The sequence below is a fragment of the Zootoca vivipara genome, chromosome 9 (assembly GCF_963506605.1).
Source record: "Zootoca vivipara chromosome 9, rZooViv1.1, whole genome shotgun sequence".
Lineage (NCBI taxonomy): Eukaryota > Metazoa > Chordata > Lepidosauria > Squamata > Lacertidae > Zootoca > Zootoca vivipara.
In genome coordinates, this window is record NC_083284.1 from 71,793,741 (window position 1) to 71,818,099 (window position 24,359).

The window sequence follows — 24,359 nt, forward strand, 5'->3', positions numbered from 1 at the left end:
GCTTAATATAGGGTTGAGGCAAGGTGCACATGGTGTGTCTTGTGGTTCCATTACAATGGGGGGGGGGAGTGTAACCCATATAATCTAGCAGGCCATGTAAAGGGCTTGAAAAGAGTTTGTGCAAATTGAAAAACCAGTTGCTTTTCATATGCACTGTTCCAGAACAAAGTCAGAAATCGCCCTTCCTTGAGCAGGGGGGAGGTCTTCTCTGAATTCAACTCTTAGTTCTTGCTGATGTTGACCCACAGAAGGTGGCTGTAGCAGTTAGGATTTCCTGTTTCTTGACCTAAATGCTTCCTCTGTTGTAAATAACCCATTAGTGTTTTACCTTTTAATCACTGCCTCTTTGTTCATTTTCTTCTTTAGAATGGGAGCCTGAGCTGGAATGAAGAAGCTGATGGCAGCAGAGGAAGAGAGGTATCTCGAGACTTTGCCAAGGTCAGTGCAATGACTTGAGTTTGAGTGTACATTTGAGCCTAGTGGGAAAACAACATTTGAGTTGCTTTCTTTAGGGTGTATCTGATGCTGCGTTGAGCCTGCTTTCACTCACACAAGACTTTATCCTCTCCTCCCCACTGTAGCTCCCAACGCACCCAAAAATCTGGAGCGGAATTTGAGGGGGCACTGGTGGGGTGGGCTTGAGGGGAGGATAAGGGGAAGTCCTGTTACACAAACAGCAGTGCTCAATGCAGCCCATTGCAGTGAAGAATGTGTTAATCCCTGGTATGGTTCTGCAGCTGGAAGGGAATCCAACAAACTAGATTTCAAGGTCCAAAGAAAGATACAGCCCAAATTCACCATATGTCTGGGTTGACTTGTTTTTCCTTCCAAACCCAACCCAGCATGAATTATAATCTACTTGCTTTATTCCCCAGTTGTATGAACTGGATGGTGATCCTGAACGGAAGAAGTTCTTGGATGACCTCTTCATTTTTATGCAGAAGAGGGGTGAGTAGAACTCTTACGCTGAGTTTTGTTTCGATAACCTGAAAAGTCACACAGAGGAATACACCTGCTAGTGTCCTGTGCTAGAATTGGAGCCCTTCCAATGAAGCTGCTGCTTGGATTGGCTTCGGAGATTTTGTTTCTTGGTGGGTGGGGAGAAGAGGAAACAGTACCTGCTGCTTCGAAGGTGGAGAGTTATGAAAGAGAATCCCATGAAACAGACATCTTAGTTGAAGCTTGAGTCAAAGAGATACTGTCATTTCTCCCCTTCCAGACTTGGTTTGAAACAAGGATAGGCTCATTATTATTGAGACCTGTTGTGAGGCAGTTACAGTGTAAACATTGACAGCAGGAATGGAAAGAGGATAGGAGGAAAGGAAACCGCAGGAATGACAGCATTTGCACATACGTGGGTTTCCATTTCCCCTACACCAACCCAAGTAGAAGCAAGAGGTCTGTTAGGTAAATGTGCCTCACCCTGCAACCACAAGTTTCTTGTTCTCATGGTAGAATGTATGTTGAAGTATTTAAATAGCAAATGTTCTTAATGGAGCAAAGAAAAGAAGCTGTGTGTGTGTGTGTGTGTGTGTGTGTGAGAGAGAGAGAGAGAGAGAGAGAGAGAGAGAGAGAGAGAGAGAGAGAGAGAGAGAGAGAGAGCGCTTGGGTGGGGGGCGGCGGAAGAGGCTTCTAAACAATCTCAACAGCTAAGGGAACCCATAAAAAACAGGTTTTTCTATTACTGTCAAATAAATACAACGAATCTCCTCCCTGCTTAGTGCCACTAAATTTGGAAGCAAAAACATAACCTCTGTTGTCTGTAGTGTGTTTTGCTTGCATCAGTCACAAAATGAAGGGTTGCTGTGAGGATCTTTTAGCTCTAGATAGATTTCTGAAGTTGAACAAGCTGCTCATCCTTTCCTAGGTGGCACCAGTATTGTAGGTTGAATCAGCACAGGCTGGTAAGTTGAAGATTGATCTTAGGGGCCCAGTGTGAAAGACAAACAGCAGATTTCACATGAGCTCCTGAAAAAAGAATTGAGGATGAAAAGCCCTGGCCCTGGATACCATCCCCTGACAGGCTATTTGTGTCCAATGCTCCGCTGCATCAGGCCTAATGCAGATCAAATGTGTGGGCCTCCTCTGAGCACAGCAGGTTGCCACAAAGCAGCTGCACCTGCAAGTGATAAAATGCCTCTTCAGTGGCAGTAATGACGAGAGAGGAGAGGAAGGCTTTAACACACTGGGGAGGGTGGAGATTGCCCCCTCTGTGACACTAAAATAGAGAAATGAGAATAAATGGAACTGGTTCGTCAACCTTTAGCCAATGCTTTCAAATTATAGGACTCTGTTTTGGATTCATGAAGACGTCGTCCCTTTCTTGGGCTATCCTGAAGATGAAAGGTTGCCTTGGAGAATTGCATTTCTGCAAAAGCCCTCTCATCTGTTTTAGGGCCAGCAGACTTCCTGAGATCTACTCAGGTGTTATGGCTGAGGTTTTGTTAAGCAACCGACGTCCTTGTCCCTTGTGCATGAAGTTACATGAGTTAAAAAATGGATTAAAACAACAAATTTCAGAGGAGTGGAGCTACTGCTACCATCAAACCATCAAATTGGATGGTTCAGTCTGTAGAGCAGGCCTAGGCAAACTCGGCCCTCCAGATGATTTTGGACTACAACTCCCATCATCCCTAGCTAACAGAACCAGTGGTCAGGGATGATGGGAATTGTAGTCTCAAAACATCTGGAGGGCTGAGTTTGCCTATGCCTGCTGTAGAGCATGAGACTCTTCATCTCAGAGTCATGGGTTCGAGCCCCATGCTGGGCAAAAGATTCCTGCATTGTAGGGGTTGGACTAGATGATGCTCGTGGTCCCTTCCGACTCTACAAAGTTATGATTCTCTATTTCTATAGAATTGTAGAGTTAGAAGGGACCCCAAGGGTCATCAAGTCCAAGCCCCTGCAATGCAGGAATCTCAACTACAGTTGGCCATCCAACCTCTTCTTAAAACCTCCAAGGAAGGAGAGCTCACAATCTCCCAAGGGGGAACGTTTCACTATTGAACAGTTCTTGATTGTCAGAGAGTTCTTCCTGATGTTTAGTTGGAATTTCCTTTCTTGTAACTTGAAGTCATTGGTTTGAGTCCTACCCTCTGGGGCAGGAGTAAACATGCTTGCTCCATCTTCCATGTGACAGCCCTTACGATAGTGCCCAGTGCTGTCATACACTTCCCCTTGTCAGAGAGTTGTTGTCAGAGAATCGTTGTTTCTCAAAACACACAATAAATACAGAAAGGGGCAATGCCAGAAAAGTAATTTATTAAGGAGAGAGAAAACACCAGGCTTTGTTAGACCCTCCGCAAAAAGTGTGTAGGCAGCCTCCCCCTTCCTAGTATTGTCTTCCCTACAAAATTCTGTGTCAAGTAGGGATTTTTAGAGGTGGGGCATGGGGAAGAGAGTTTCTGCTTACAACCCTCCTGGATGATTTGGTGGCTGTTGTGTGAGAGAACTGACATGTGATGATCATGACTTTGGGAGCTCACTTACTATACTCATGCGCCCCAAGAGCTGTTTTCCTCTGCTTATCGAGGCTGCCTGTGACGGAACTTGAGCTATAGTTCAAAGCTTAAACAAGGTAATTCATTGCAAGAATATAAGAGCCTGGCTTCTGGATCAGACCCAACTAGTCCAGCATCCTGTTCTTACAGTGGCCAACTAGATGCCTCTATGGCAGGGGTCAGCAAACTTTTTCAGTAGGGGGCCAGTCCACTGTCCCTCAGACCTTGTGGGGGGCCGGACTATATTTTGGGGGGAAATATGAACTAATTCCTATGCCCCACAAATAACCTAGAGATGCATTTTAAATAAAAGGACACATTCTACTCATGTAAAAACACCATTCAGGCCCCACAAATAACCCAGAGATGCATTTTAAATAAAAGGACACATTCTACTAATGTAAAAACATGCTGATTCCTGGACTGTCCGCGGGCCGGATTTAGAAGGTGATTGGGCCGCATCCGGCCCCCGGGCCTTAGTTTGGGGACCCTGCTCTATGGGAAGCCCACAAGCAGGATGTAGGTGCTCCAGGCCTCTCCCCGCTTGTAAATCCCATCAGCTGGAGGTAGAACATAGTCATCATGGCTAGTAGCTAGTCACCTTGATCCAGTGTTTATTTGTGAAATATATTTCTATCCTGTCTTTCCACATCTGAGGAAATGCTCAGAGTGGCTCATGTAGTAATCATATACAGTAGTAAAAACAGGAACACAGTAAAACAAATAATTAAAGTAAGGCAAGCACCATAAAAATAGTCCAAGCAACAGGGGCCAATGCCTCAAATTTCACCAGGCAAGCTGTTCAGGTTTGCTTAAACTTCTTCAGTAGGCTTTGGGGGGAAATGTGAGCAAGCATCTCCAGGGGCAGGGAGTTCCACATCCTATGAAATTAGTCTTAGGTTCAAGCTATAGGCTTTGTGTTCATTTATTATTTATTAAATTTGTATACCGTCTGAAGACCATGGGGTGGTTCACAACATAAAAATACAAAATGTATAATGAAACAAGAGCAAGAACAAACAAAATAACCCCCCCAAAGACATATAATGTTTAATCAGCCAAAGCCCTGGTTATAGAAAAACATTTTTGCCTGGATCTTAAAGATATATAATGAAAGTGCCAGGTGAGACTCCCTGGCCAGAGCATTCCTCAAATGGGGGGCCACCGCAGAAAAGGCCTATTCTTGTGTCACCCCCCTCTGGACCTCTCGTGGAGGAGACACATGAAGAAGGGCCTGACTGCATTAGCTTTCCCCTTCCATTCTTCTGCTAGCTCAGCATCTTATTCTCACAATGTCCAACAGAACCATTATATCAGAATACCATTATCTGGATTTCTTTAGAAATCTTCTGGAAAATATAGGTTGTTTTCCAGGCAAATAAACTACGCTACATTGGGAATATGGGTGTGCATCAATTCCCAAGAAGGCGAGGATGCTGGATTGCAAATGGTGGTGTAGCCAGGAAAACTGTTTTGTTCATTTAAGTTCCTCCTTTGTGAAGATCTCATAAAATGCTTCTGATTGTGCCATTCTGCTGCTGTTCAAGGTTTCCTACGTGACCTTAGTTTTCCCAGATGGCTTGTCCGTTCTGAGTTTGATGTATATATACATAGAAGAGGCTTTGTAAGCCCAAGCGTGTGGTTTTAATGTTTTCCTGCTGTTGTATGCCTTATCTGCATGTTTTCAGATGTGGAAAAGCTTGCAGCAAATACTGATATTGATGAAAGCGTTTGGCAGGGGGTTCTTTTATCTCCAGGCAGCAGTGGCACTTATCAAGCCTGTCTAGGGAATACCCTTAATACCTCCTTCCCCCCCTTTTCTTTCCTGCAGCTTCACCACTAAGTTTTTGCTACCTGGAGGATATCCTAGAGTCTGAATATTGCCGATATTTCTCCTTCAGTAGCAGGCCAAATCAAGTGAGCTAACAGGAGCATGTTTACCTTAATTCTGCTATACAAATTCCTTACAATGGTGTTGTGGACTTTCTGTTGTGGGTCCTGGAGGAGATTAGTGATGAGCAAAGAAATAAGGAAATTGTGCTCTGTTGCTTTGAACTAAAACTAGTGCAAAATTCCCCTGTCTTTTCAAACCCCTGAGCTCTGAACTATTGTGATACTAAAATTCAGTTATTTGCTGCTGTGGGCAATTGGTTGATATTATAAACTTGGAGTATTTGTATTTGTATGGAAAATATAAGAGAAGAATACTGATGAAAAGTGGAAGGTTTTTTTTTACCATATACACTGTTATTTGCTACCTTTTCCATCTCTGAGCTTGGAAGATGCTATTCCATTAGGCTTTTGCTGTGGAGCCTTCTGTGGCGCTGCCTTGAGGAATTTGGAAAGGAAGTCATGGCTTCAGAGAGAGTTAAGCCATTCACCGATTCCAGCTTTCGGATACTTTAAGTACTAAGTAAGAAGGAAGGAACATACAGAATGGAGTGCTGTAAAACAGCTTGCTCCTTGGAATTTCTCTCAGAAGGAGCCTTTTATAACTATGTAGAAGTGCCAGTCTCTTTCCAAGTGTGAATTAGGTGCAAGCAGGGAGGACTTTTGGTATCAATGGTTCATACCAGCAAGATCTCCCACCTTTCTCTGGAGCTCAGTTGCAAGATGCTTCTCTGCATTTTGAACCTCTGGGGCTAGGTATGACAGCAACAAGTGCTGCCCCCCTACCCACGTGCCTGAAAGCTGAAGGCACAGAACAGGATCTTGGAATGCCTCTGAAACCAATAATTGCAATAAAGGCTTTTCCCCTCATGAGAAGAGCTACGTTGCACAGGAGTGTGCATTTTGTTCTTGTTGTTGACTGCCAGTCTTCGGAATTTGTGGGCTCTTGCTCATCACAGAAATCTCAGTGCCCTGTTTCACTTCGTAGCAGCGTACCTCTCACGTTAGCATAGCTCCTTATTATGAGTCTGAACTTCCATTCATCCACACTTAGCTTTCTTTAAGGTAAGTCACATGAAGATACTTCCATCTTCTTGTCTTGCTAGGGATACCCTTGGACCCTTTCCCCATCCAGCTTTAGTGCTGATGACTTCTGTTCAGATGTTTCAGTTAGTGTGCTTTACTAATTTAATGCTGGGCACTCAGGCCACACGATGAGGCTGAGCCTCTTGAGTGCTGAAGGAAAAAGAGGGCCTCTTCGCCAACATGCCTGTGGAGGCCTTTGCTTCATATCTGAAGCCAGTGGGCTCAAGCCTGCCCATTTAAGCCTTTAAGACATCAATGGATCTGCTTTAACTTCTTGAAAAATTGTGTTTCTGCTTCAGATATCGCTGGGGGAGTTAGTTCAAGGGTCAGAGGGGTGAGAACCCCACCAGTAGCAGAGCTGTTGAACATCTGGTAAAGATGTTATGAGCGTGAAGTATATTGAACCCAGCTGTGCCAGTAGCCATTGAGCAACTGAACACTAGCGAGGCTTAATGTGAACAAACTCCATCAGAATGGGCCTAGGGAGTAGTGTTGGGACATAGTGGGTGCATCGGCACAGATTAGGCAACTTTGACTGGGTGGGTCGCCTTGACACAAGGACACAGGTGCCTGTTAAGTAGCCTTCAGTTTGGCAGCTCATCTAATAAGCAGGAGCAATCTGTCAGGCTTGTGTTATTCAGGGGGTGAAGGGGAAGCAGAGCCCAATGGCATTTCCATGGGTGCAGATAAGAACTGAGCCTCACATCAAATAGAACATGATTAATTGCTCTCCTTCCCAGCTCCCACTTTGATAAACATATGTGAGGGCCCACAGGTTAGCAGATCAGGTAATGACTATCACATCAGGAGGTGTGAAGATTCACTGTGGAACTAGACAAGGGGCTTGGGGCATGGGATAAGTGATGAGGGCTGCTGTGGGATTGGGGGGGGGCAGACAGGCAGAGAGGGCTTCTTTCTCTCCGGACTGTATTTTATTACCTTTCAAACAAGTCCTAAGGGCAGAGCCTGTAACTTCTTGCTTTGCCACATGCACAGAGATTTTGGCAACAGACGTCAGCTGCGTCTGATGGAAGTGGAAGTCCAGAGCATCTGCAGGGCACCAGGTTGTAGAAGGCTGATCTGGAACATTTCTGGCCCTTTATTGGAACATTGAGGTAGCACCTGGCAAAGTATGCAGGATTGGTTGCTCTTTGTCGCTTGTGACATAAAAACTTAAGAAGAGCCTGCTGGATCTGGCCAGTGGCCCATCTAGTCCAGGATCCTGTTCTCATAGTGGCCAAAGAGATGCCTCTTCCGGGAAACAAGCAAGCTGGACCTGAGCACAAGAGCTTTCTCCCCTCCTGTGGTTTCCAGCAACCGGTAAAAACAGATGGTAGCAATTCCTCCAGGACCTCCAGTCACTTCCCCCAAGCACCATGTTTCTTTTACTTGTTAAAGCTTTTCAAAACCACATTTGGCCCTCATTGGGCCCAAGATTATTTTAAAAGCCAATCACAAATACAAATCTTAAACAATAACTTGAAATAAACCAGAGTGTTAAAACAAAGAAGAGCAAAATTTAATACTTTCAGTATCATTTTTTAAAAAACCATTAAAAGCAGAGGGAGACGAGACCTAAAAGGGGTCTAGCATGGGACCATCTTCCTTTGGGAGGGAACTGCAAAATTGGGGTGCTGCCACTGAAAAGTTTTTCCCATCAGCAAGGTATCCTGCATTGTTGGGGCATACAACAGATATGGGAGGTGACAAATCAGAAAGAGTTTCCTCACAAGTGCTTCCAGAAAGCGCACAAGCAGGAATGAAAGACCCTAATCCCCATCCCCACCCCTGCCACCATAACTGTCTCCCTACTGCCTCAACTGGTGTTCAGAGGTACACTAACTCTGAATATGGAGCTTCTATCTTAGCTAGAGTAGCCACTGATAGGCCAGTTCACCTACAGTTTGCTTAATTCTTTTTAAAATCTATCTGAGACAGTTTTCCCAGTGCAAAAAGAGTATTTAAGTTCTTTACCATGCTTGCTAGGAAGGGCTGCCCAGCACACCTGCTCCAGAAGGCTAAGGATGCTTGTGCAACATCTCTCAGAAGCTCTGATGGCCCTGCGAGATCTCGCAAGAGCATCCCAGAAAAGCTGTTTTCCACCAGGAAACCCTGGAGCAAAAATAACTTTTAAGTCCTCTGCCTTGCTTGTGTTAATTTGCTGGATTTCAACTGGCGACATTTACCCTCTGGGTGTAGGGCGGTATATAAATTCAATAAATAGTAATACGGTAATAATAACCATGTCTGGCTGAAATTGTGCAAGTTAAATGTGTGTAAGACTTGATTGTACTATGACATTGACTCCGTTTTTGGGGAGGCAGAATTGTGGCACAGAGTAGAAGAGTGGAGTTTTGGTAAATTTTCAGGCTAAGCTAACAGAGAGCAAAGGATCCAGGTCTCCTGGTCGTGATCCTTTTGCATGCCCATTAAGCCTACCACACACTCTTCCTAGCCAATGTTGAGATTCAATAGGAAGTTTTTTGTTTTGTTTTTTCTAGAAAAGTATGTAGGCTGCTGAGCAGTGAGAAGGAAGGGCATCGTGTTATCAGTGTTTCTTTTTTTCTGTCCTATGGTGATAGGACTATCAGGCCTTTGTTACCATGTCTCTCTAGGAGCATTTTGCGGGGTACTTTGTAGTCTTAACTTTTTGTACTTTGTGGATGGACAACTGGCGGTCAGAGGGAGCCATAGAATCATAGAATGGTAGAGTTGGGAGGGGACCCCAAGAGTTAGCTAGTCCATCCCCCTGCAATGCAGAAATCTCAACTAAAGTATCCCTGGCAGATGGGTAGAGTAATCTATCCCAAGACATGATATGCGTCTTCCCCACCCTGGTGCCTTCCAGCTGTTGCTGGACTACAGTTTCCATCAGCCACATCCATGAAGGCCAGTGGTCAAGGCTGATGGAAATTGTACTCCAGATTGTATGGAGGGCACCAGGCTGCCATGCATAGAGCTCATGGCAAAGGTAGGATTTCAGTACACATCTCTCATAGGCAGGCCTCGCCCCTCTGCTTAGCACAGGTGTAGTCAGCATGAAGCCCTCCCAATTTTGCTGGCTCACAGTTGCCACCTCCTTTGACCATTACCTGTGCTGGCTGGGTTGGATGGGAGCTGTAGGCCCACAGCATCTGCCAGGCAGCACGTTGGCTACCTCATAACAGCATGTGGCAATTAGCTGGTGTTCTTACGTTCTGCTGTAAATTGGATAGGTGTCACCCATCCACTGGAATCTCCTTTCCTTTAAAATAGAGTCATGGTCTCAAAGCTAAGCTGCCTGGATGCGCAGCTGCCTAGGAACCACAGACATGCCACCTTATTTGGCAGGGGACATCCTGTTGGGTGCACAATATTTGCCACCAGCCTGTTTGCTTGTGACAGCAAATACCTTTCTTAATTTTGCCCTACCTTTGGTGGAGTTGGGCACCAAGCACCACAGTTCAGGTAGCACCTTTGCCATCCTGGAGATCTTTCCATCAAGGTCCCAAACATGCCAATTTGGGGCAGGGAGTCAAGTATGCATGCAAGTCTGTTGCAGCAACTAAGCTTCATTTATTTATTTTAGATTAGATTAGATTTATATACTGCCCTTCATAAGATCTCATGGCGGTTCGCAGAATAAAATACAGGATAAAAACAAATAAATAAGTAAAACAAAACGGCAGAACAATACCACCACCCTTCCCACAGACACATTTGAAAGGGTGTAGAGTACTATTAATAAGCCAGAGGCCTGGTTGAAGAGGGATGTTTTTGCCTGGTGCCTAAAGGTGTGTGATGAAGGTGCCAGCTGAAGGTGCCAGCTGAAGCTCCCTGGGGGGAGAGCCACTACAGAAAAGGCCCGTTCTCATGTTGCCCCCCTCACGTGGAGGAGGCACACAAAGAAGGGGCTCAGATGGTGAACGCAGAGTCCGGGAGAATTTTATGTTTTATATTTTAAATTGCTGGCACAGAGCCCTGGAGAATTATTCTTCTCTCCAGGCTGTAGACATTTTGTCATCTCCAGTTCTGGACTCAGAAAAGCCTCTGTTGTCCCCTGCGCCTGAAAGCAGACTCCTTGGGCTGCTGTTTATTATCTGTGCCCAGGGCTCCATCTGATTTTGATTACCCTGTATCAGAGGTGAGGTGGCTTGGGATCATGTAGCAGCAGGGGTGAAGCGCGGGGGGGGGGGGTCCTCTGTTAGTGAAAAGGGGAAGTGCATGCAGAATGTAAGGGCAGAGGAAACAGCCCACTCCCTTTGCTGGCAAGAGGTTGACCCCTCTGTCTGCATCGCCGCAAACCAAGAGGTCCCTGTGTGCTGTCGGAATAGAGAGACACACACTGGAAAGTACAGTAGAAATGAGCTTGCCATCAAAAGGCAACAAGTCCTGCCCCGTGCCCCCCGGTCAGTGACCTTTCCCTCTGGAATTCTCCCCTCTGACCCCCAGATCATTAATCCCCCCACTGCCAGATGACAGTAATCCATCATGGGCCCTGACAAGCCTCGCAGCCGGCCGTGAAAGGATCTGCTCAGCCTCTGTCTCTGTCCCATGATGCTCGTTTCTCAGCCTTTCCTGTTCAGCGCTGGGGGCTTCCAATAAAGACTTAACGCCTTTCTCTTCCTACCAGGGGGCTGGGAAGGCAGGCTGTTGAGGGCTGTACGAGGAACCTTTCCACACTTACTGTGCCTTGTTTGCTTCTCTCAGTCTCCACCTGTGAAAGGCTCAAGCATCCAAAACAGCACCGGAATGGAGAATGGAGTCTGCTTTCCCTTTACTGTTAAATCTATTTTTAAAATATTTTTTTAAATGGCTTTTGTTCAGTCTTTCAAATAAGCACCAAACTGTCATAGCTGTCAAGTTTTCCCTTTTCTCGCGAGGAAGCCTATTCATCATAAGGGAATTTCCCTTAAAAAAAGGGAGAACTTGACAGCTATGAACTGTGCATTTAAGAAGTGTGCATGCACACGAAAGCTCATACCAAAATAAAAACTTAGTTGGTCTTTAAGGTGCTACTGAAGGAATTTTTTTATTGTGCATTTAAAATTAAGCTGTCCATGTTAAGTAAATGCAACACGGTATTAAAACCTGGAAAACAAGCACTAAAAGCAGAGGAAATACCAGAATAAAACTGATCATTCATTAAACACCATGGAGAATAAAAAACAAACAAACAAACCTAGGCAAGCAGATGCCGGGCATGTGCTGGAGAAACAGCACCCAGCAGGATTTAATGCCTGCTTATCAGCTGATAAAACAGAGGTTAAATCCTGCTTTGTCTGTCTGCTGCTTACTTCCCTGTTGGAAACTGGCTGGGGCTGCCAACACATAATTGACCCCACCCCACAGCTGATGTCTCCCAACACAGTCAGCTGATTGACAGGTGGGTGTGGTGTGGGGGGAACTGGTCAGATTGGACTCCCTGGCAGGCCAAGATTGGCCCCTGGGCTGGAGTTCCTCAACTCTGGTGTAGATGCATGACTATAACTCTGTACAGGCAACTTCCTATTTTCCTAACACATATTTGTATTGTGGATTTCAAATACACATATAGCCCATGTGGTTTATTTAAAAAATATCACTGTATAGGAAGTTAATGCACTGTTCACATCTGTTACCCAAGGCCAAGCAAATACTGATGCAGTTCTTTTAAAATGAGTAGTGCTATTTGGGCTTTGCTTTCTGCTATTATTATTATTATTATTATTATTATTATTATTATTATTACATAGAAGTTTTGCACAAAGAATCAGTGCTAACAAATAACATTTGCATATGTTTGCTGGTCCTTATTTATTTAGTCAGAGGGAGCAGTGACTTTCACAAAGACATTGAATCACAAGCATATCCTTGGACCTCCTCTGATTTCAGATGGGTTTTTTTAGGCATTATTGGTGGCTGGCTGATTGGTATTTTGTTTATAGACTGCTTTTCAACCCCAGGGAACACCAAAGCAATTTTTTAAAAAGCCACATTTGTAACATTAATTCATTCTTTCAACTAAAAAATGGTATGAAAAAAACAAAACACAGAATTCAGATTTCAAGCATAAGACATTGTGGTGCAGTGTGGTATATTCCCAGTGTATCAGCCCCAAGTTTGTTTGTTTGTTTGTTTTTACATCTGTTCTTAAACTAAAACAAGTTCTCAAAGGAGAGAGCTCTCGTAAAAATATATAATTTCATCAGGAAGAATGATACAAATAAAACAAAACTGCATCATATGGAGGTTAAAAGTATATCTAAAAAGAAAAGTCTTGGTATTACATATTTCTGCTATTACTGATAGCTCTTGGCAGGTTGCACTCTTGCTTAGTGACTCTCAAAAACACAACTCCATCCATGTGGGCAGCCACAGAGAATGCTCTAGGCCAGAGGTGGGGAATCTGTGGCTCTCTGGATGTTGTTAGACTACACCTCCCACCATCCCTGACCATTGGGCCATGCTGCCTGAGGCTGGTAGGAGCTGTAGTCCAACAACAACATCTGGAGCGGCACAGATTCTTCACGCCAGCTCAGTGAAGTATTGCTCTATTCTTCCTTGATCAAATCCCACCTGCAGTCCTGGGTGCAGTTCTGGGCACGAATAGATTCAAGTTACTGTACAAGGAAGGAGATTCAAACTAAACATCAGGAAGAATTTTCTGATGGTAAGAGCTGTTTGACAGTGGAACGGACTGCCTCGGATGGTGGTGTTCACTCCTTTACTGGAGGTTTTTAAGCAGAGGTTCAATGGCCATCTATCATGGATCTTTAGTTGAAATTTGTGCATTGCAGGGGGTTGGACTAAATGACCCCCAGGGTCCCTTCCACCTCTACAGTTCTATGATTCTATTAATGACTAAACTAGCCTACCTAGCAAACTAGCTTGTATGTTTGCTATTAAGTACTTGTTTTATTGCATCTAGTCCTGAGATGATGCGATGCAGGGTGGGATATAAATATTTTAAATATACCGGTAATATATGACAACACTTTCTATTGGGTTTTGAAATTTCAAAGCCATTAGTGGATCGTATCAGGAAACTGGGTAATGGTGGAAAGTTTGTTGGAAGGGTAAACGGAGCAATATAAATGCCCCCTTGATTGGAGCACCACTTATCTTGAAATATGCCATTTTAGTTGCAGAACTATATTCTTTGGGCATAGGCATTTAGAGCAAAGAAAGTTGAGAATGATGTTAACCTGTGGCTTAGGGCCCTTGTATTTACGGGACTGCCTCTCCTGGTATGCCCCGCATAGGACCTTAAGGTCCATGAATAACCATAGTTTAGAGGTCCCAGGCCCTAAGGAAGTCAGACTATCCTCTACCAGGGCAAGGGCCTTTTCAGTGATCGCTCCGACCTGGTGGAATGCTCTGTCCCAGTGTTTCTCAACCGCTGTTCCGCGGCACACTAGTGTGCCGCGAGACGCTGGCTGGTGTGCCGCGACGTGCGGCTACGAGAAGGGCGATTTGCATTGTCACGTGCCTGGCGGCCACCAATACACAGCACTGACCCGCCGGAAAGCAATATTTCTCCTCCTCTTTCCCAAAGCTCAGTGCAAACGAGCCTGGCGGCCGCCAATACACAACACTAGCCCGCCGGAAAGCAATATTTGGCAAGTGTTTCTTACAGTCATAATTATAATATAGGGCGGCACAGAGTTAAATTTTTTAACTTTGTTAATGGTGGTGTGCCTCGTGATTTTTTTCACGGAACAAGTGTGCCGTGGCCCAAAAAAGGTTGAGAAACACTGGTGTAAATGACTATCAGACTTTGAAAAGCTGGTCTCAGTGGATCAGTCTTGTTGAATGAATTAAACTAAATAGCTTGAATTGGATTTTAATAAAATTGCAATTAATTGTTACTGTTTTGAATTGAGGATGAGTTTATGGGAACCAAGTAGGTAGTGTCCCAAAAACATTTGGGAACCCCTGGTATAGACTAATGGTAGGATGTCTGCTGTTGTCTTTTAATTTGGTCACTTGTTCATTCTATGGCCCTTTGCAAGTGTGAGAGAGGTTATGTCCTCAACATCTTGTATCTTCAACATGAATTTGACTTCCCCACTCCTTGGAAGCAGCAAAACTCTGAAGTTGTAAAATAGCCCAACTACTGTTACCTATGATTTGGTAACCTCTAGTCTTGATTACTATGAAGCATTATACTTAGGACTGCCTCTGAGACGGTTTGGAAATTTCAGCTAGTACAGATGGCAGACAGCTTGAGCATATTGCACCAATCCTGGTCCAACTGTCTACCAATTAGTTTTTGGGCCCAATTCAAAGTCCTGGCTACCAATTAGTTTTTGGGCCCAATTCAAAGTGCTGGTGTAGACCTATAAAGCATTAAACAGCTCAGGACCCCAATACCTCAACAACTGCCTCTACCCATATGAACCTTCCCGCCACGTGAGGTCCAGAGGGTGACAACACGAGAACAGGCCTTTTCTTCAGTGGCTCCCTGTTTGTGGAATCCTCTCCCCAAGAAGGATTGGCTGGTGCCTTCATTATACACATTTAGGCACCAGGCAAAAACATTCCTCTTCAACCAGGCCTTTGGGTGATTGACATCCGTTGCCCTTTTGAATGTGTTGTGGGCAGGGCAGTCTTGAGCAGGTTGGCCGCCCTGGTGCTGAGGGGCGGAGATCGCTCCGGCGCCCTCGCAGGGTGCAGCATGGTTTCCGCGCGGCGGCCAACCTACCGGCCTGGCGCACCGCGCCACCAGGGGTCTACCTAGAGCCGGCCCTGGTTGTGGGAGTGGGGATTATTGGTTTTTGTTCTTATTTTTATTATGTATTTTGTGTTTCATATATTGCTGTTTTATGTTGTGAACTGCCCTGAGATGAAGAGTGATATTCAAATATAATAAATCTACATCTAATAATGTAGTAATATATATAATAAATACCGTATATACTTGAGTATAAGCCAACACAAATATAATCCGAGGCACCTAATTTTACCTCAAAAAACTGGGAAAACTTATTGACTCGAGTATAAGCCGAGGGTGGGAAATGCAGCAGCTACTGGTAAATTTCAAAAATAAAGGAAGTAAGTAAGTAAGTAAGGAAGGAAGGAAGGAAGGAAGGAAGGAAGGAAGGGGTGAGAGAGAGAGCAAGAAAGAGAGACAAGGAAGGAAGGGGTGGAAGAGAGAGAGAAGGAGGGAGGGAAGAGAGAGGGGATGGAGGGAGCGGGGGGGGGGGAGAGAGAGAGAGAAAGAAAGAAAGAAAGAAAGAAAGAAAGAAAGAAAGAAAGAAAGAAAGAAAGAAAGAAAGAAAGAAAGAAAGAAAGAAGGGGGGGGAGGAAGTACCCACCAAGCTGGGCAGAGAATGAGCGCTCTGGATTTATTCAGCTGGGCAAATAAGTGGTGCATCAGCAAGATGAGCGTCAATTATCACCTTTTTGTATTGTGTGTCAGGTTTGCGCACAATAATATGCTTAAAAGAAACAGGACTGAAGCCTGGTACTGAGCCGATAGAGGGATGGAAGGACTGATGATGAGACTGCCAGTCAAAAACTTCAGAAATAAGGGAACACTGAGGAACTGCCCTATTTATTGCCTCTTCAGGATCTGTGGATTTGGAATATTTCAAAACAAGGCATGCTCATTCCATCCCGCTTAGATTCTCTGCCTTCTATTTGCATTATTAAGGGCTCAGCCCTTCACACACACAGAGTGAGACATTCATGCAAACATGTGCACCCACCCACATCTTGCATCTCTAGGGTAGCCAGGTAATTTTCGCTGCCCTCCCCAAGCCACCAGCCCCGTGGGACTCCAGTGTTTGGATCTGTGGGCTGCTATGCAAGGGCTGCCAAAATAAAGAGCATCAGTTTTAAAACAGGGCACACAGAGAAATGTAAATTATTCCCCAAATGATTCTTGGGGGGGGGGCCTTCATACAGAATCTCCCTCACAACCCTGCTTAAAACTTAACTGCTGAGGTAAAGCAAAACGGTGGTGGTGGTGGTGTTCTAAAAAACCGCAATACATAACAACAACTCTGCATTTGAATTGTTGGGGGCATATTGGGGGGGGGATGGAAAAAATTGCCAGCAGCTCCTGTCCCTGCCCTTGTGAGAGCCGGGCGGCGGCAGCGGGACCAGCGGTGATGATGATGCCCGCCTCACCCGAGTATAAGCCAAGGGCGGCTTTTTCAGCCCATTTTTGGGCTGAAAAACTCAGCTTATACTCTAGTATATAATGCATGGTGATTTTGTGCCCCATTCAGTGTTTATACGGTGCATTTGGTGTTGGGTCCAGGTTTGGAAGCGCCTCATAGGCAAGATGCCTTCAGATCAGCAGTCTGAGGGCAGCATGCAAACATATTTTTAAAATGCACCTATAATAAAGCAAATAAGCCAACAGCATAGCCCACATTCAACCTCCCATTCATTCAGAAATTGACAATAGTTTAAAACTGGAGAGCACCATCTCTGAAATCATTTCAGTGCAGGCAAACTCAAGTTTTCATTTCTGGCATCCCACTATAAATGCTGCTGTCTTGAGTATTTGACAATATGTGCTGCACGTGGCATCCAATGTATATTGCAGGGACCCAGGACTTGCCAAGCAGACTTCCTTCAGCCACCTTACATCTATCCATTGGTTGCATAGACCAGCCTTCAATGCTACCCCTCGTTTTCCTGGGGGAAATTGTTAGTTACCTCCCCTTTCACTCTCTGCCTTCCCCATCTGGCACTGGATCAAGCATGCTTAGGGATAAGTTAATACCATACACTAAATTGGATTGGGGAAGAGTGGGTGGGTAATTAGTCCCACAGGAGGCCCCAGGGGAGTGTAAAAGTGCATTTACTGGATACGCAAAGCATGCATTCCAGGCTTAATCTTTATTAATGTTTTCTCGCACCCAGCTCTCTCCTGCCTTTCTCACAGAGAATTTACCAGGGCAGAAGAATGACACCCATCAGTGAAATGAAACACTTGCACACACAAATGTGCATATCAGTTTTATTTCTGCTTTTGTGAAAGCAAGAGAATGGTTAGTTGGCCTTGTTCTTCATTTGCAATTTTAGCTGGTGGCTCCGCAAAGCTCTGCAGTGCCTTTTGAATCATGTCATGTCTTGCACGGAGCCACTAGCACAGATGTTAAGTGGACTGTCATAAAACTGGCTCAACAGAGGATTGGGAGGTCTGTCGGATACTTTTAAAACCATTTCATACAGAGGCTGGATTCCTCTTTGTTCTCACAGCTGATTCCCCTATTTGTGTATTATTTATTTCATAAAATTACAAAATTACTTTAAAACATACAAAAAGTTAAAATGCTAAAGATTAATCTAAGCTTTCCAAGCATCTGGGTAGGTTTGTCTACACAAGAACGAGTACAGTGAGGGCACCTGCTTGATATCAATAGGCAGGAAGTTCCAGAGTATAGGTGCTGCTACGCTAAATAATCCATGTCTTACAAATTCGGAACACCTGTAATCGTGCCAATTCTGCTGATTGAAACAGTCAAGTGAGCCTTTAGGCCAGGCACCCCCAAAGTGCAGCCCTCCAGATGTTTTGGCCTACAACTCCCATGATCCCTAGCTAAGAGGACCAGTGGTCAGGGATGATGGGAATTGTAGTCCCAAACATCTGGAGGGCCGAAGTTTGGGGGTGCCTGCTTTATGCTTATGGGGGAAGGCAATCTCTCAGGTAGTCCCACATTGTTAAGGGCTTTATATACTAATAGAAACACCTTGAACCTGACCCGGTAGCAAACTGGCAACCAGTGGAGATCGCTGAGCACAGGTGTTATACACTGACAAAGCCTGACTTCTGTCAGCAATCATGCTGCAACATTCTGCACAAACTGAGGCTTCTGCATTTTTGGTACTGGTGTATGTATTGGAAGTAGAACATCTCAACCAAACTAAAACTCTGTTTTAGGCCAAACCCATGTATCCTTGTATGTGAGAACTGGCCTGGTGTGTCTACCTCTGCCATGAAGTTGTTTGATGCAAGGTGAATTCTCTGTCTCAAGCCAATGTGCAATACAGTGGTACCTCGGTTTATGAACACAATTGGTTCCAGAAGTCTGTTCATAAACTGAAGCGAACTTTCCCATTGAAAGCAATGGAAAGTGGATTAATCTGTTCCAGACGGTCCGCAGAGTACTCAACCTGAAGCGTTCATAAACTGAAGCGAACTTTCCCATTGAAAGTAATGGAAAGTGGATTAATCCGTTCCAGACGGGTCCGCGGAGTACTCAACCTGAAGCGTACTTAACCCGAACCATGGGTGTAATTGGTTCCGGAAGTCTGTTCATAAACTGAAGGGTTCATAAACGGAAGCGAACTTTCCCATTGAAAGTAATGGAAAGTGAATTAATCCGTTCCAGATGGGTCCGTGGCGTTCGTAAACCGAAAATTCGTAAACCGAGGTGTTCATAAACCGAGGTTCCACTGTATGGAGATGTTGATACTCTCCTACCTTGCAGGGCTATTGCAAAGATCACATTCCAAAAGTGTACATGAAGCTCTGTACAACACTCAGCAGCACTGTACAAATATTAAAATACTAACTACTCCCATTAATTCTTATTAGTCTTTCTTCCAATGTTACAGCCCTGTCTGCAAAAGTGTAGTGTTGGGAATATTTCCTCAAGAGAACCACTGAGGCAGTATGTGACTGAGTACAAGTTACTGCAGAGAGAGAGAGAGCTGCTGCCTTCACACTCCGCTTGTTGGGTCCCTAGAGGGTGCTGCTTGGCCACTGTCAGAAATGAGATGCTGTTCGTCTGATCCAGCAGACCAGTTCTAGTGGGGCTGCAGCTCAGTGGGGAAGGTCATGCTGCTTGTTCAGTGGCCACAGGGCTTAAAAATTCTCAGCATCTCCAGGTTAGGCCTAGGAAAGTGTCCCATCTGAAGCCCTGGAGAGTCACCATCAGTCAGTGTAGACAGTTCTGAGTTGGGTGGGTCACTGGACTGACTCTGTAGGAGTCAGCTGCCTTTGAGACCCATAAAAGCAGCAATAAACATCTGGATCTCTTAACTTGGAAGGATGGACCACTAGGCTGGAGCAACCATTATTCTCCACCAGTAAGGCTGCTGCAGCCCCCAGAGTATTACATTTTAAGCATATGGGGTGGTAGTCAACTATTTTTTTTAGTCAAAGTAGACCTCTTGGACCTAACTTAGTCCAATTCATTCATTTCAGTGGGTCTACTTAGTTGCAAATCACCCATTAAAGGTTGAAACACGCACACAAACATACACACCCTGTTAACTTGTCAGGCTTTTTGACATTAAAAATATGTGGCATAAAAGCATAAAAGAATTCCAGAGAATTGGTTAATAGGAACTTTTGTTTATCCTAGGAAGAGCAGCAAAGCAAAGTCTAAGGATTATGAATGTTTTCTGCTGCGGAGCCTGACAACATTTTGCAGGAAATCTGTCCTCTGGGCAGCATCTGTCATCTTTGGTTGGGGATTTCTTGTCCTTTCCTGTCAAACTGGCCCTTAATATATGATCTACCCACTGTGGCATTTCCTCTTTTGCCTTGCTTGCCTGTTTTTGTTGTATTCCATTGGCTAGATTTGTTTACAATGTATATGAAAAGAAAAGAAAAGGAGCAAGCTTAAGTTCAGAAGTGATAAAGTAGTTTTTAAAAACATCCCTGCCAGAAGAGGAATTTCCTTACAGAGGCTTAAAACTCCTGAGGTTGTAAAAACCAAAGTAATCCTTCAAATCAAGGACACTTTTTTATTCTTAGCCGTTTTTCGCTTGCCTCAAACAATCAAAATGAGAGTTGCATGCTTTAATCAGCTTGATTGATTTAAAGCTTTAGCTTAATTATTGGGAGACTGATTTTATTCAGCAGTGCTTAGACTTAGAAGCCAACTTAGGTGGGTTTTTTTAAAAAATGTTTTGGCCTGGTGGTGTAATAAAGTTGACCTTTTCTTTTAACATTAAAGAACGCTTAGTTTAATAAAGTGTACTTGTCTCAGACCCTTAATAATTTATCTGGGAGCAACATGGGCTGCTAAGACTTCCATAAGCAAGTGTTTTGCTTCTGTTGGACAGACAGCTCAGAAATGATGCCACAGCCTGGCTTGGCATTATTTGAGTGAGCAGCCAGAATACTTGGAACTCGGGCGCTCTCTCATGAAGAGAGATTGCCAACCCTCCCACTCATTTTTTTGGCTTGAAGTAAGCCATAGTTTGCTATTTTTTTACAAACTGGCAATGGTTTGTTTCACATTAGGATCGGAGGGAGAGAAATCTCTCTGTGGGAGGGAAAGAGGGAGAACCTGAACCCAAGAATCCTTATACTCATTAAAGACAACACCAAACCATGGTTTGCTATTGATGAACTGCCATATAACACAATGGGGTTTGCTAATATTGCCAAGAAATCCCTTGCTTGCAAACTTTCTGGTTAGGAAGAAGTTTTTATTTAAAGCTGTGGATCTAACTGTGTGCAAGTGTTCTGACACCTCTTTCTCCAAAAACAAAGCCACCAGAAAAGCAGATGGGGAATTTAGACCAAAAAAAGCAATGGCCAATTTAGACCAAAAAAGAAACACAGTTATGGTGGCAAGAGATAATGTTCCGCCTTTCTAATGCATCCATTGAGCTCCAGTCTCTACTCCAGTCCCAGTAGTATTTGGCTTCCTTGAAAACCATAGGTTGGGAGTTCTGGTTCAGCTATGCATTGTGTTCACAATCCATCCAGCAAAGAGGACCTGCTGAAAAGGGCTCTTCTTTCCTTTTGAGGGTTTTGTAGTGTTCCTCTAGACATTAAGTATATATCACTTGAATTCTGCTTCCTTGTGTGTGTTTTTTAAAATGTGCCGAACCTTACTGTGAATTTGGCCCCCTAGTTTCCAGCATGTCAGCTGAGCTTTGTTCCTTGACAAAGGTGTTGGCCTGTGTTCCATTTTCACATTTCTGTGGGGTGTGTGTGCTTGGCTTGTTCTTTCCATCTCCAAAATATTAGGAGACTTAACAAGACCAGATTTGCTGGCTGACAGAAGGAAGTTGTGGTGGAACAGAAAGGAAAGTTAGAGGCAACTGCCCTAAAACATGCAGCCTCTAGTCAGTGTTGAAACCAAGATGTTGCATGCTCACCGGCTGCCCATGATGGGGTGGGAAATAAAAGCGTCATTTTGGTTGCCAAAGACTGGAGTGATTAGGAAATAGGTCCGGAACGGCACCATGGCCAGACTTCAAAAGAGTTTTTCAGAGAGTTAATACTATTGCACCATAAAACCTCTCATCTACACTTCTTACTAATGAAGCAAATCAGAAACAAAACACCACCTTGTTGTACCTTGGAAGTCAAACGGAATCTGTTCCGGAAGTCTGTTTGAGTTCGAAAACATTCGGAAACCAAAGCACAGCTTCTGATGTGCTGCAGGAAGCTCCTGCAGCCCATCGGAAGCTGGGGAGGCCCTGTTGGATGTTTGATTCCAAAACTAGTTCACAGACCAGAACAGTCACTTCTAGGTATGTGGCGTTCGGGAGCCAAAACATTCAAGAACTAAGCTGTTTGAAAACCAAGGTACAGTACGACTCTATTCTCCCCTGAGCTGTGCTACCCAAAAACATGACAGTTATGCAGGCACAGTAGGCAGCACAGCATTCCTTCTGCAATGATTATGCGGTGAAAACTTTGGGACCAATTTTAGGGCCTGAAAAAAGGGGTGCGGCTATTATGTGGTGGCAGTGATTATGTAGTGAAATGCAGTATTTAATTATATAAAAATAAGACAAGAAGAGGGCCAGGTGCTTTTCTTTCCCCTCCCCACCCCAGCTCAAAAAAACAATTTTTTTTGGTTTTGTTTCCATTTCTAAAATGAAGATGCTTTCAGCTCTCTCTCCCTCCCCCTCCCCCCTGCCAAGAGTCACCATTCCAGGATGAGACTGCTGCAGAACTGCCATGCAATTCCTTTTTTTTAAAAAAAAATACTTTTAATTAAATTTTCCAAATAAACAAAGAACAACAACCACAAAAAACTGATTACATTTTATCTTAAATTCCCCCATCTCAGTCTTTTGCTCCGCCGAGCTGTAACTTCCCTCCTGTCATTCGACTTTATTTCTCACTCCTGTCTCGCAGTTCCTTTTTATAAACATAGATAAGTTCACCGTAGGATTTATTTCAGTCCTGCAAGTGTCTTTAAGCTTCTACAGTTCTTCTCCATATAGTCAATAAATTTACTCCATTCCCTCTGGAACTTTGTCTCTCCCTGCCACGGTCAGGGAAATGGAAGGCAAAACTTAAACCACAATAAGAGCATAAAAGAGAAATGCCATAGTAATTTTGCACATGAACCAAAACTGTTGGATTTTCACACCTTGGCCTCCTAAACATAATAATGCCAGCTGTTCTTCTTCCCCTAAGCCTGGCCTGGGCCTCTTCTCTGTCTGTTGCCTAGGTGCAGAGCTCTTCCGTATGGTTGGGTGTTTTTGCTTGCCCTAAGGGGAAGTGGGTGCCAGCAGGAGAACTTTAGTGGTGTTACTGCACTTCTGTCACAAATAGGGACCCTTTTCTTTTTGCTGGGTACGTGGGGATATTTTTATATTTTATAGAATGCACACAGCACCAACAATGTGAATGACACTTTGAGTAACAGGCGAAGGATAGGTCACTCATAGGATCATAGAACTGTAGAAGTGAAAGGGACTCAAGGGTCATCATCCGAGGGATAGCTCAGTTGGTAGAGTGTGAGACTCTCAATCCCAGGGTTGTTGATTTGAGCCCCACTTTGGGCAAAGAGATTCCTTCATTGCAGGGGGTTGGGCTAGATGACCCTTGTGGTCCATTCCAAGTCTACAGTTCTATGATTCTGTGATCTAGTCCAACCCACTGCAATGCAGGAAGCACAGCTAAAGAATCCCTGACAGATAGCCATCCAACTTCTGTCTAAACACCTTGGTTGCAGGGGAGTCCACCTTCTTCCAAGGCAGTCTGTTCTACTCTAGAACAGCTCTTACCGCCAGAAAGTTCTCCCTAATGTTAATCAGAATCTTGTTTCTTGCCATTTAAATACATTGGTTAGGGTCCTCCTCTCTGTTGGCAGAAAACAATCTTGCTCCATCTTCCATGCCCTCACCTGCCATTCAGATATTTCAAGATGGCTAGCCTATCACCTCTCAGTCACTGCTCACAGCAACTTACAATCTTAACTCCAGCTCCAGCAGGGCAACTGAAGGAGGAAAAACAGAGAGGGGAGATGGGAAGAATACATGTGCACTTGGGTTTACACATACTTGGATTTAGATTTAGTAGGGGACTGAGTGGTTGAGGCTTTACAGAAACTGTGGGATCAGAGAGGCAGTTGCAGGCGTTAAAAGTCCAGCTGGAGTCTTAAGTGGCTTTTCCTTACCCACATTCTCTTTCTCCCTTTCTCTTTCTTTCCTGCTTCCTTCTTTTTGGCTGCAGGGACACCAATCAACCGCATCCCCATCATGGCAAAGCAGATTCTCGACCTCTACATGCTTTACAAGCTGGTGACCGACAAGGGAGGGCTGGTGGAAATCATCAACAAGAAGATCTGGAGGGAGATCACCAAAGGCCTTAACCTACCCACCTCCATCACCAGTGCTGCATTTACACTTCGCACCCAGTAAGTCCTGAACTTTCCACAAGCCTGTGTGATATCTCAGTCTAGAACTAGATTAAGAGTTTGTGGCTGAATTCTAAATGGTGTAGTCGCAAGGAGCTTCCAGTCTCCTTGCAACTATTCTAGGAAAGGAGATGGGGAACACCTGAGTCTGAGGCCCATCACAACTTGTCCCCATCTCAGTAAACTTTGCTTCAGAACCCTGGGATTTCTGCATTCCTGCTGTAATTAGTTTTAGAAAAACATACTATTTTGCCTAGCTGCTTCTGTATTTTGGGTTGTGCCTTCTCCCAGCAGCTGATAGAACTGTTGATTTACTGAAGTTATCACCAGATTGAAGCCT

General features: G+C 44.4%; 1 protein-coding gene across 1 annotated transcript in view; it reads left to right on the forward strand.

Annotated features, from left to right (window-relative positions):
• Positions 1 to 24,359, forward strand: part of ARID3B (AT-rich interaction domain 3B) — a 60,231-nt gene that overhangs the window by 23,408 nt on the left and 12,464 nt on the right. Inside the window, exons 3-5 of the mRNA XM_035112397.2 lie at positions 367 to 438; positions 876 to 948; positions 23,836 to 24,019. Of these exons, the coding sequence (XP_034968288.1) occupies positions 367 to 438; positions 876 to 948; positions 23,836 to 24,019 (329 nt within the window). The remainder of the gene's footprint in view (positions 1 to 366; positions 439 to 875; positions 949 to 23,835; positions 24,020 to 24,359) is intronic.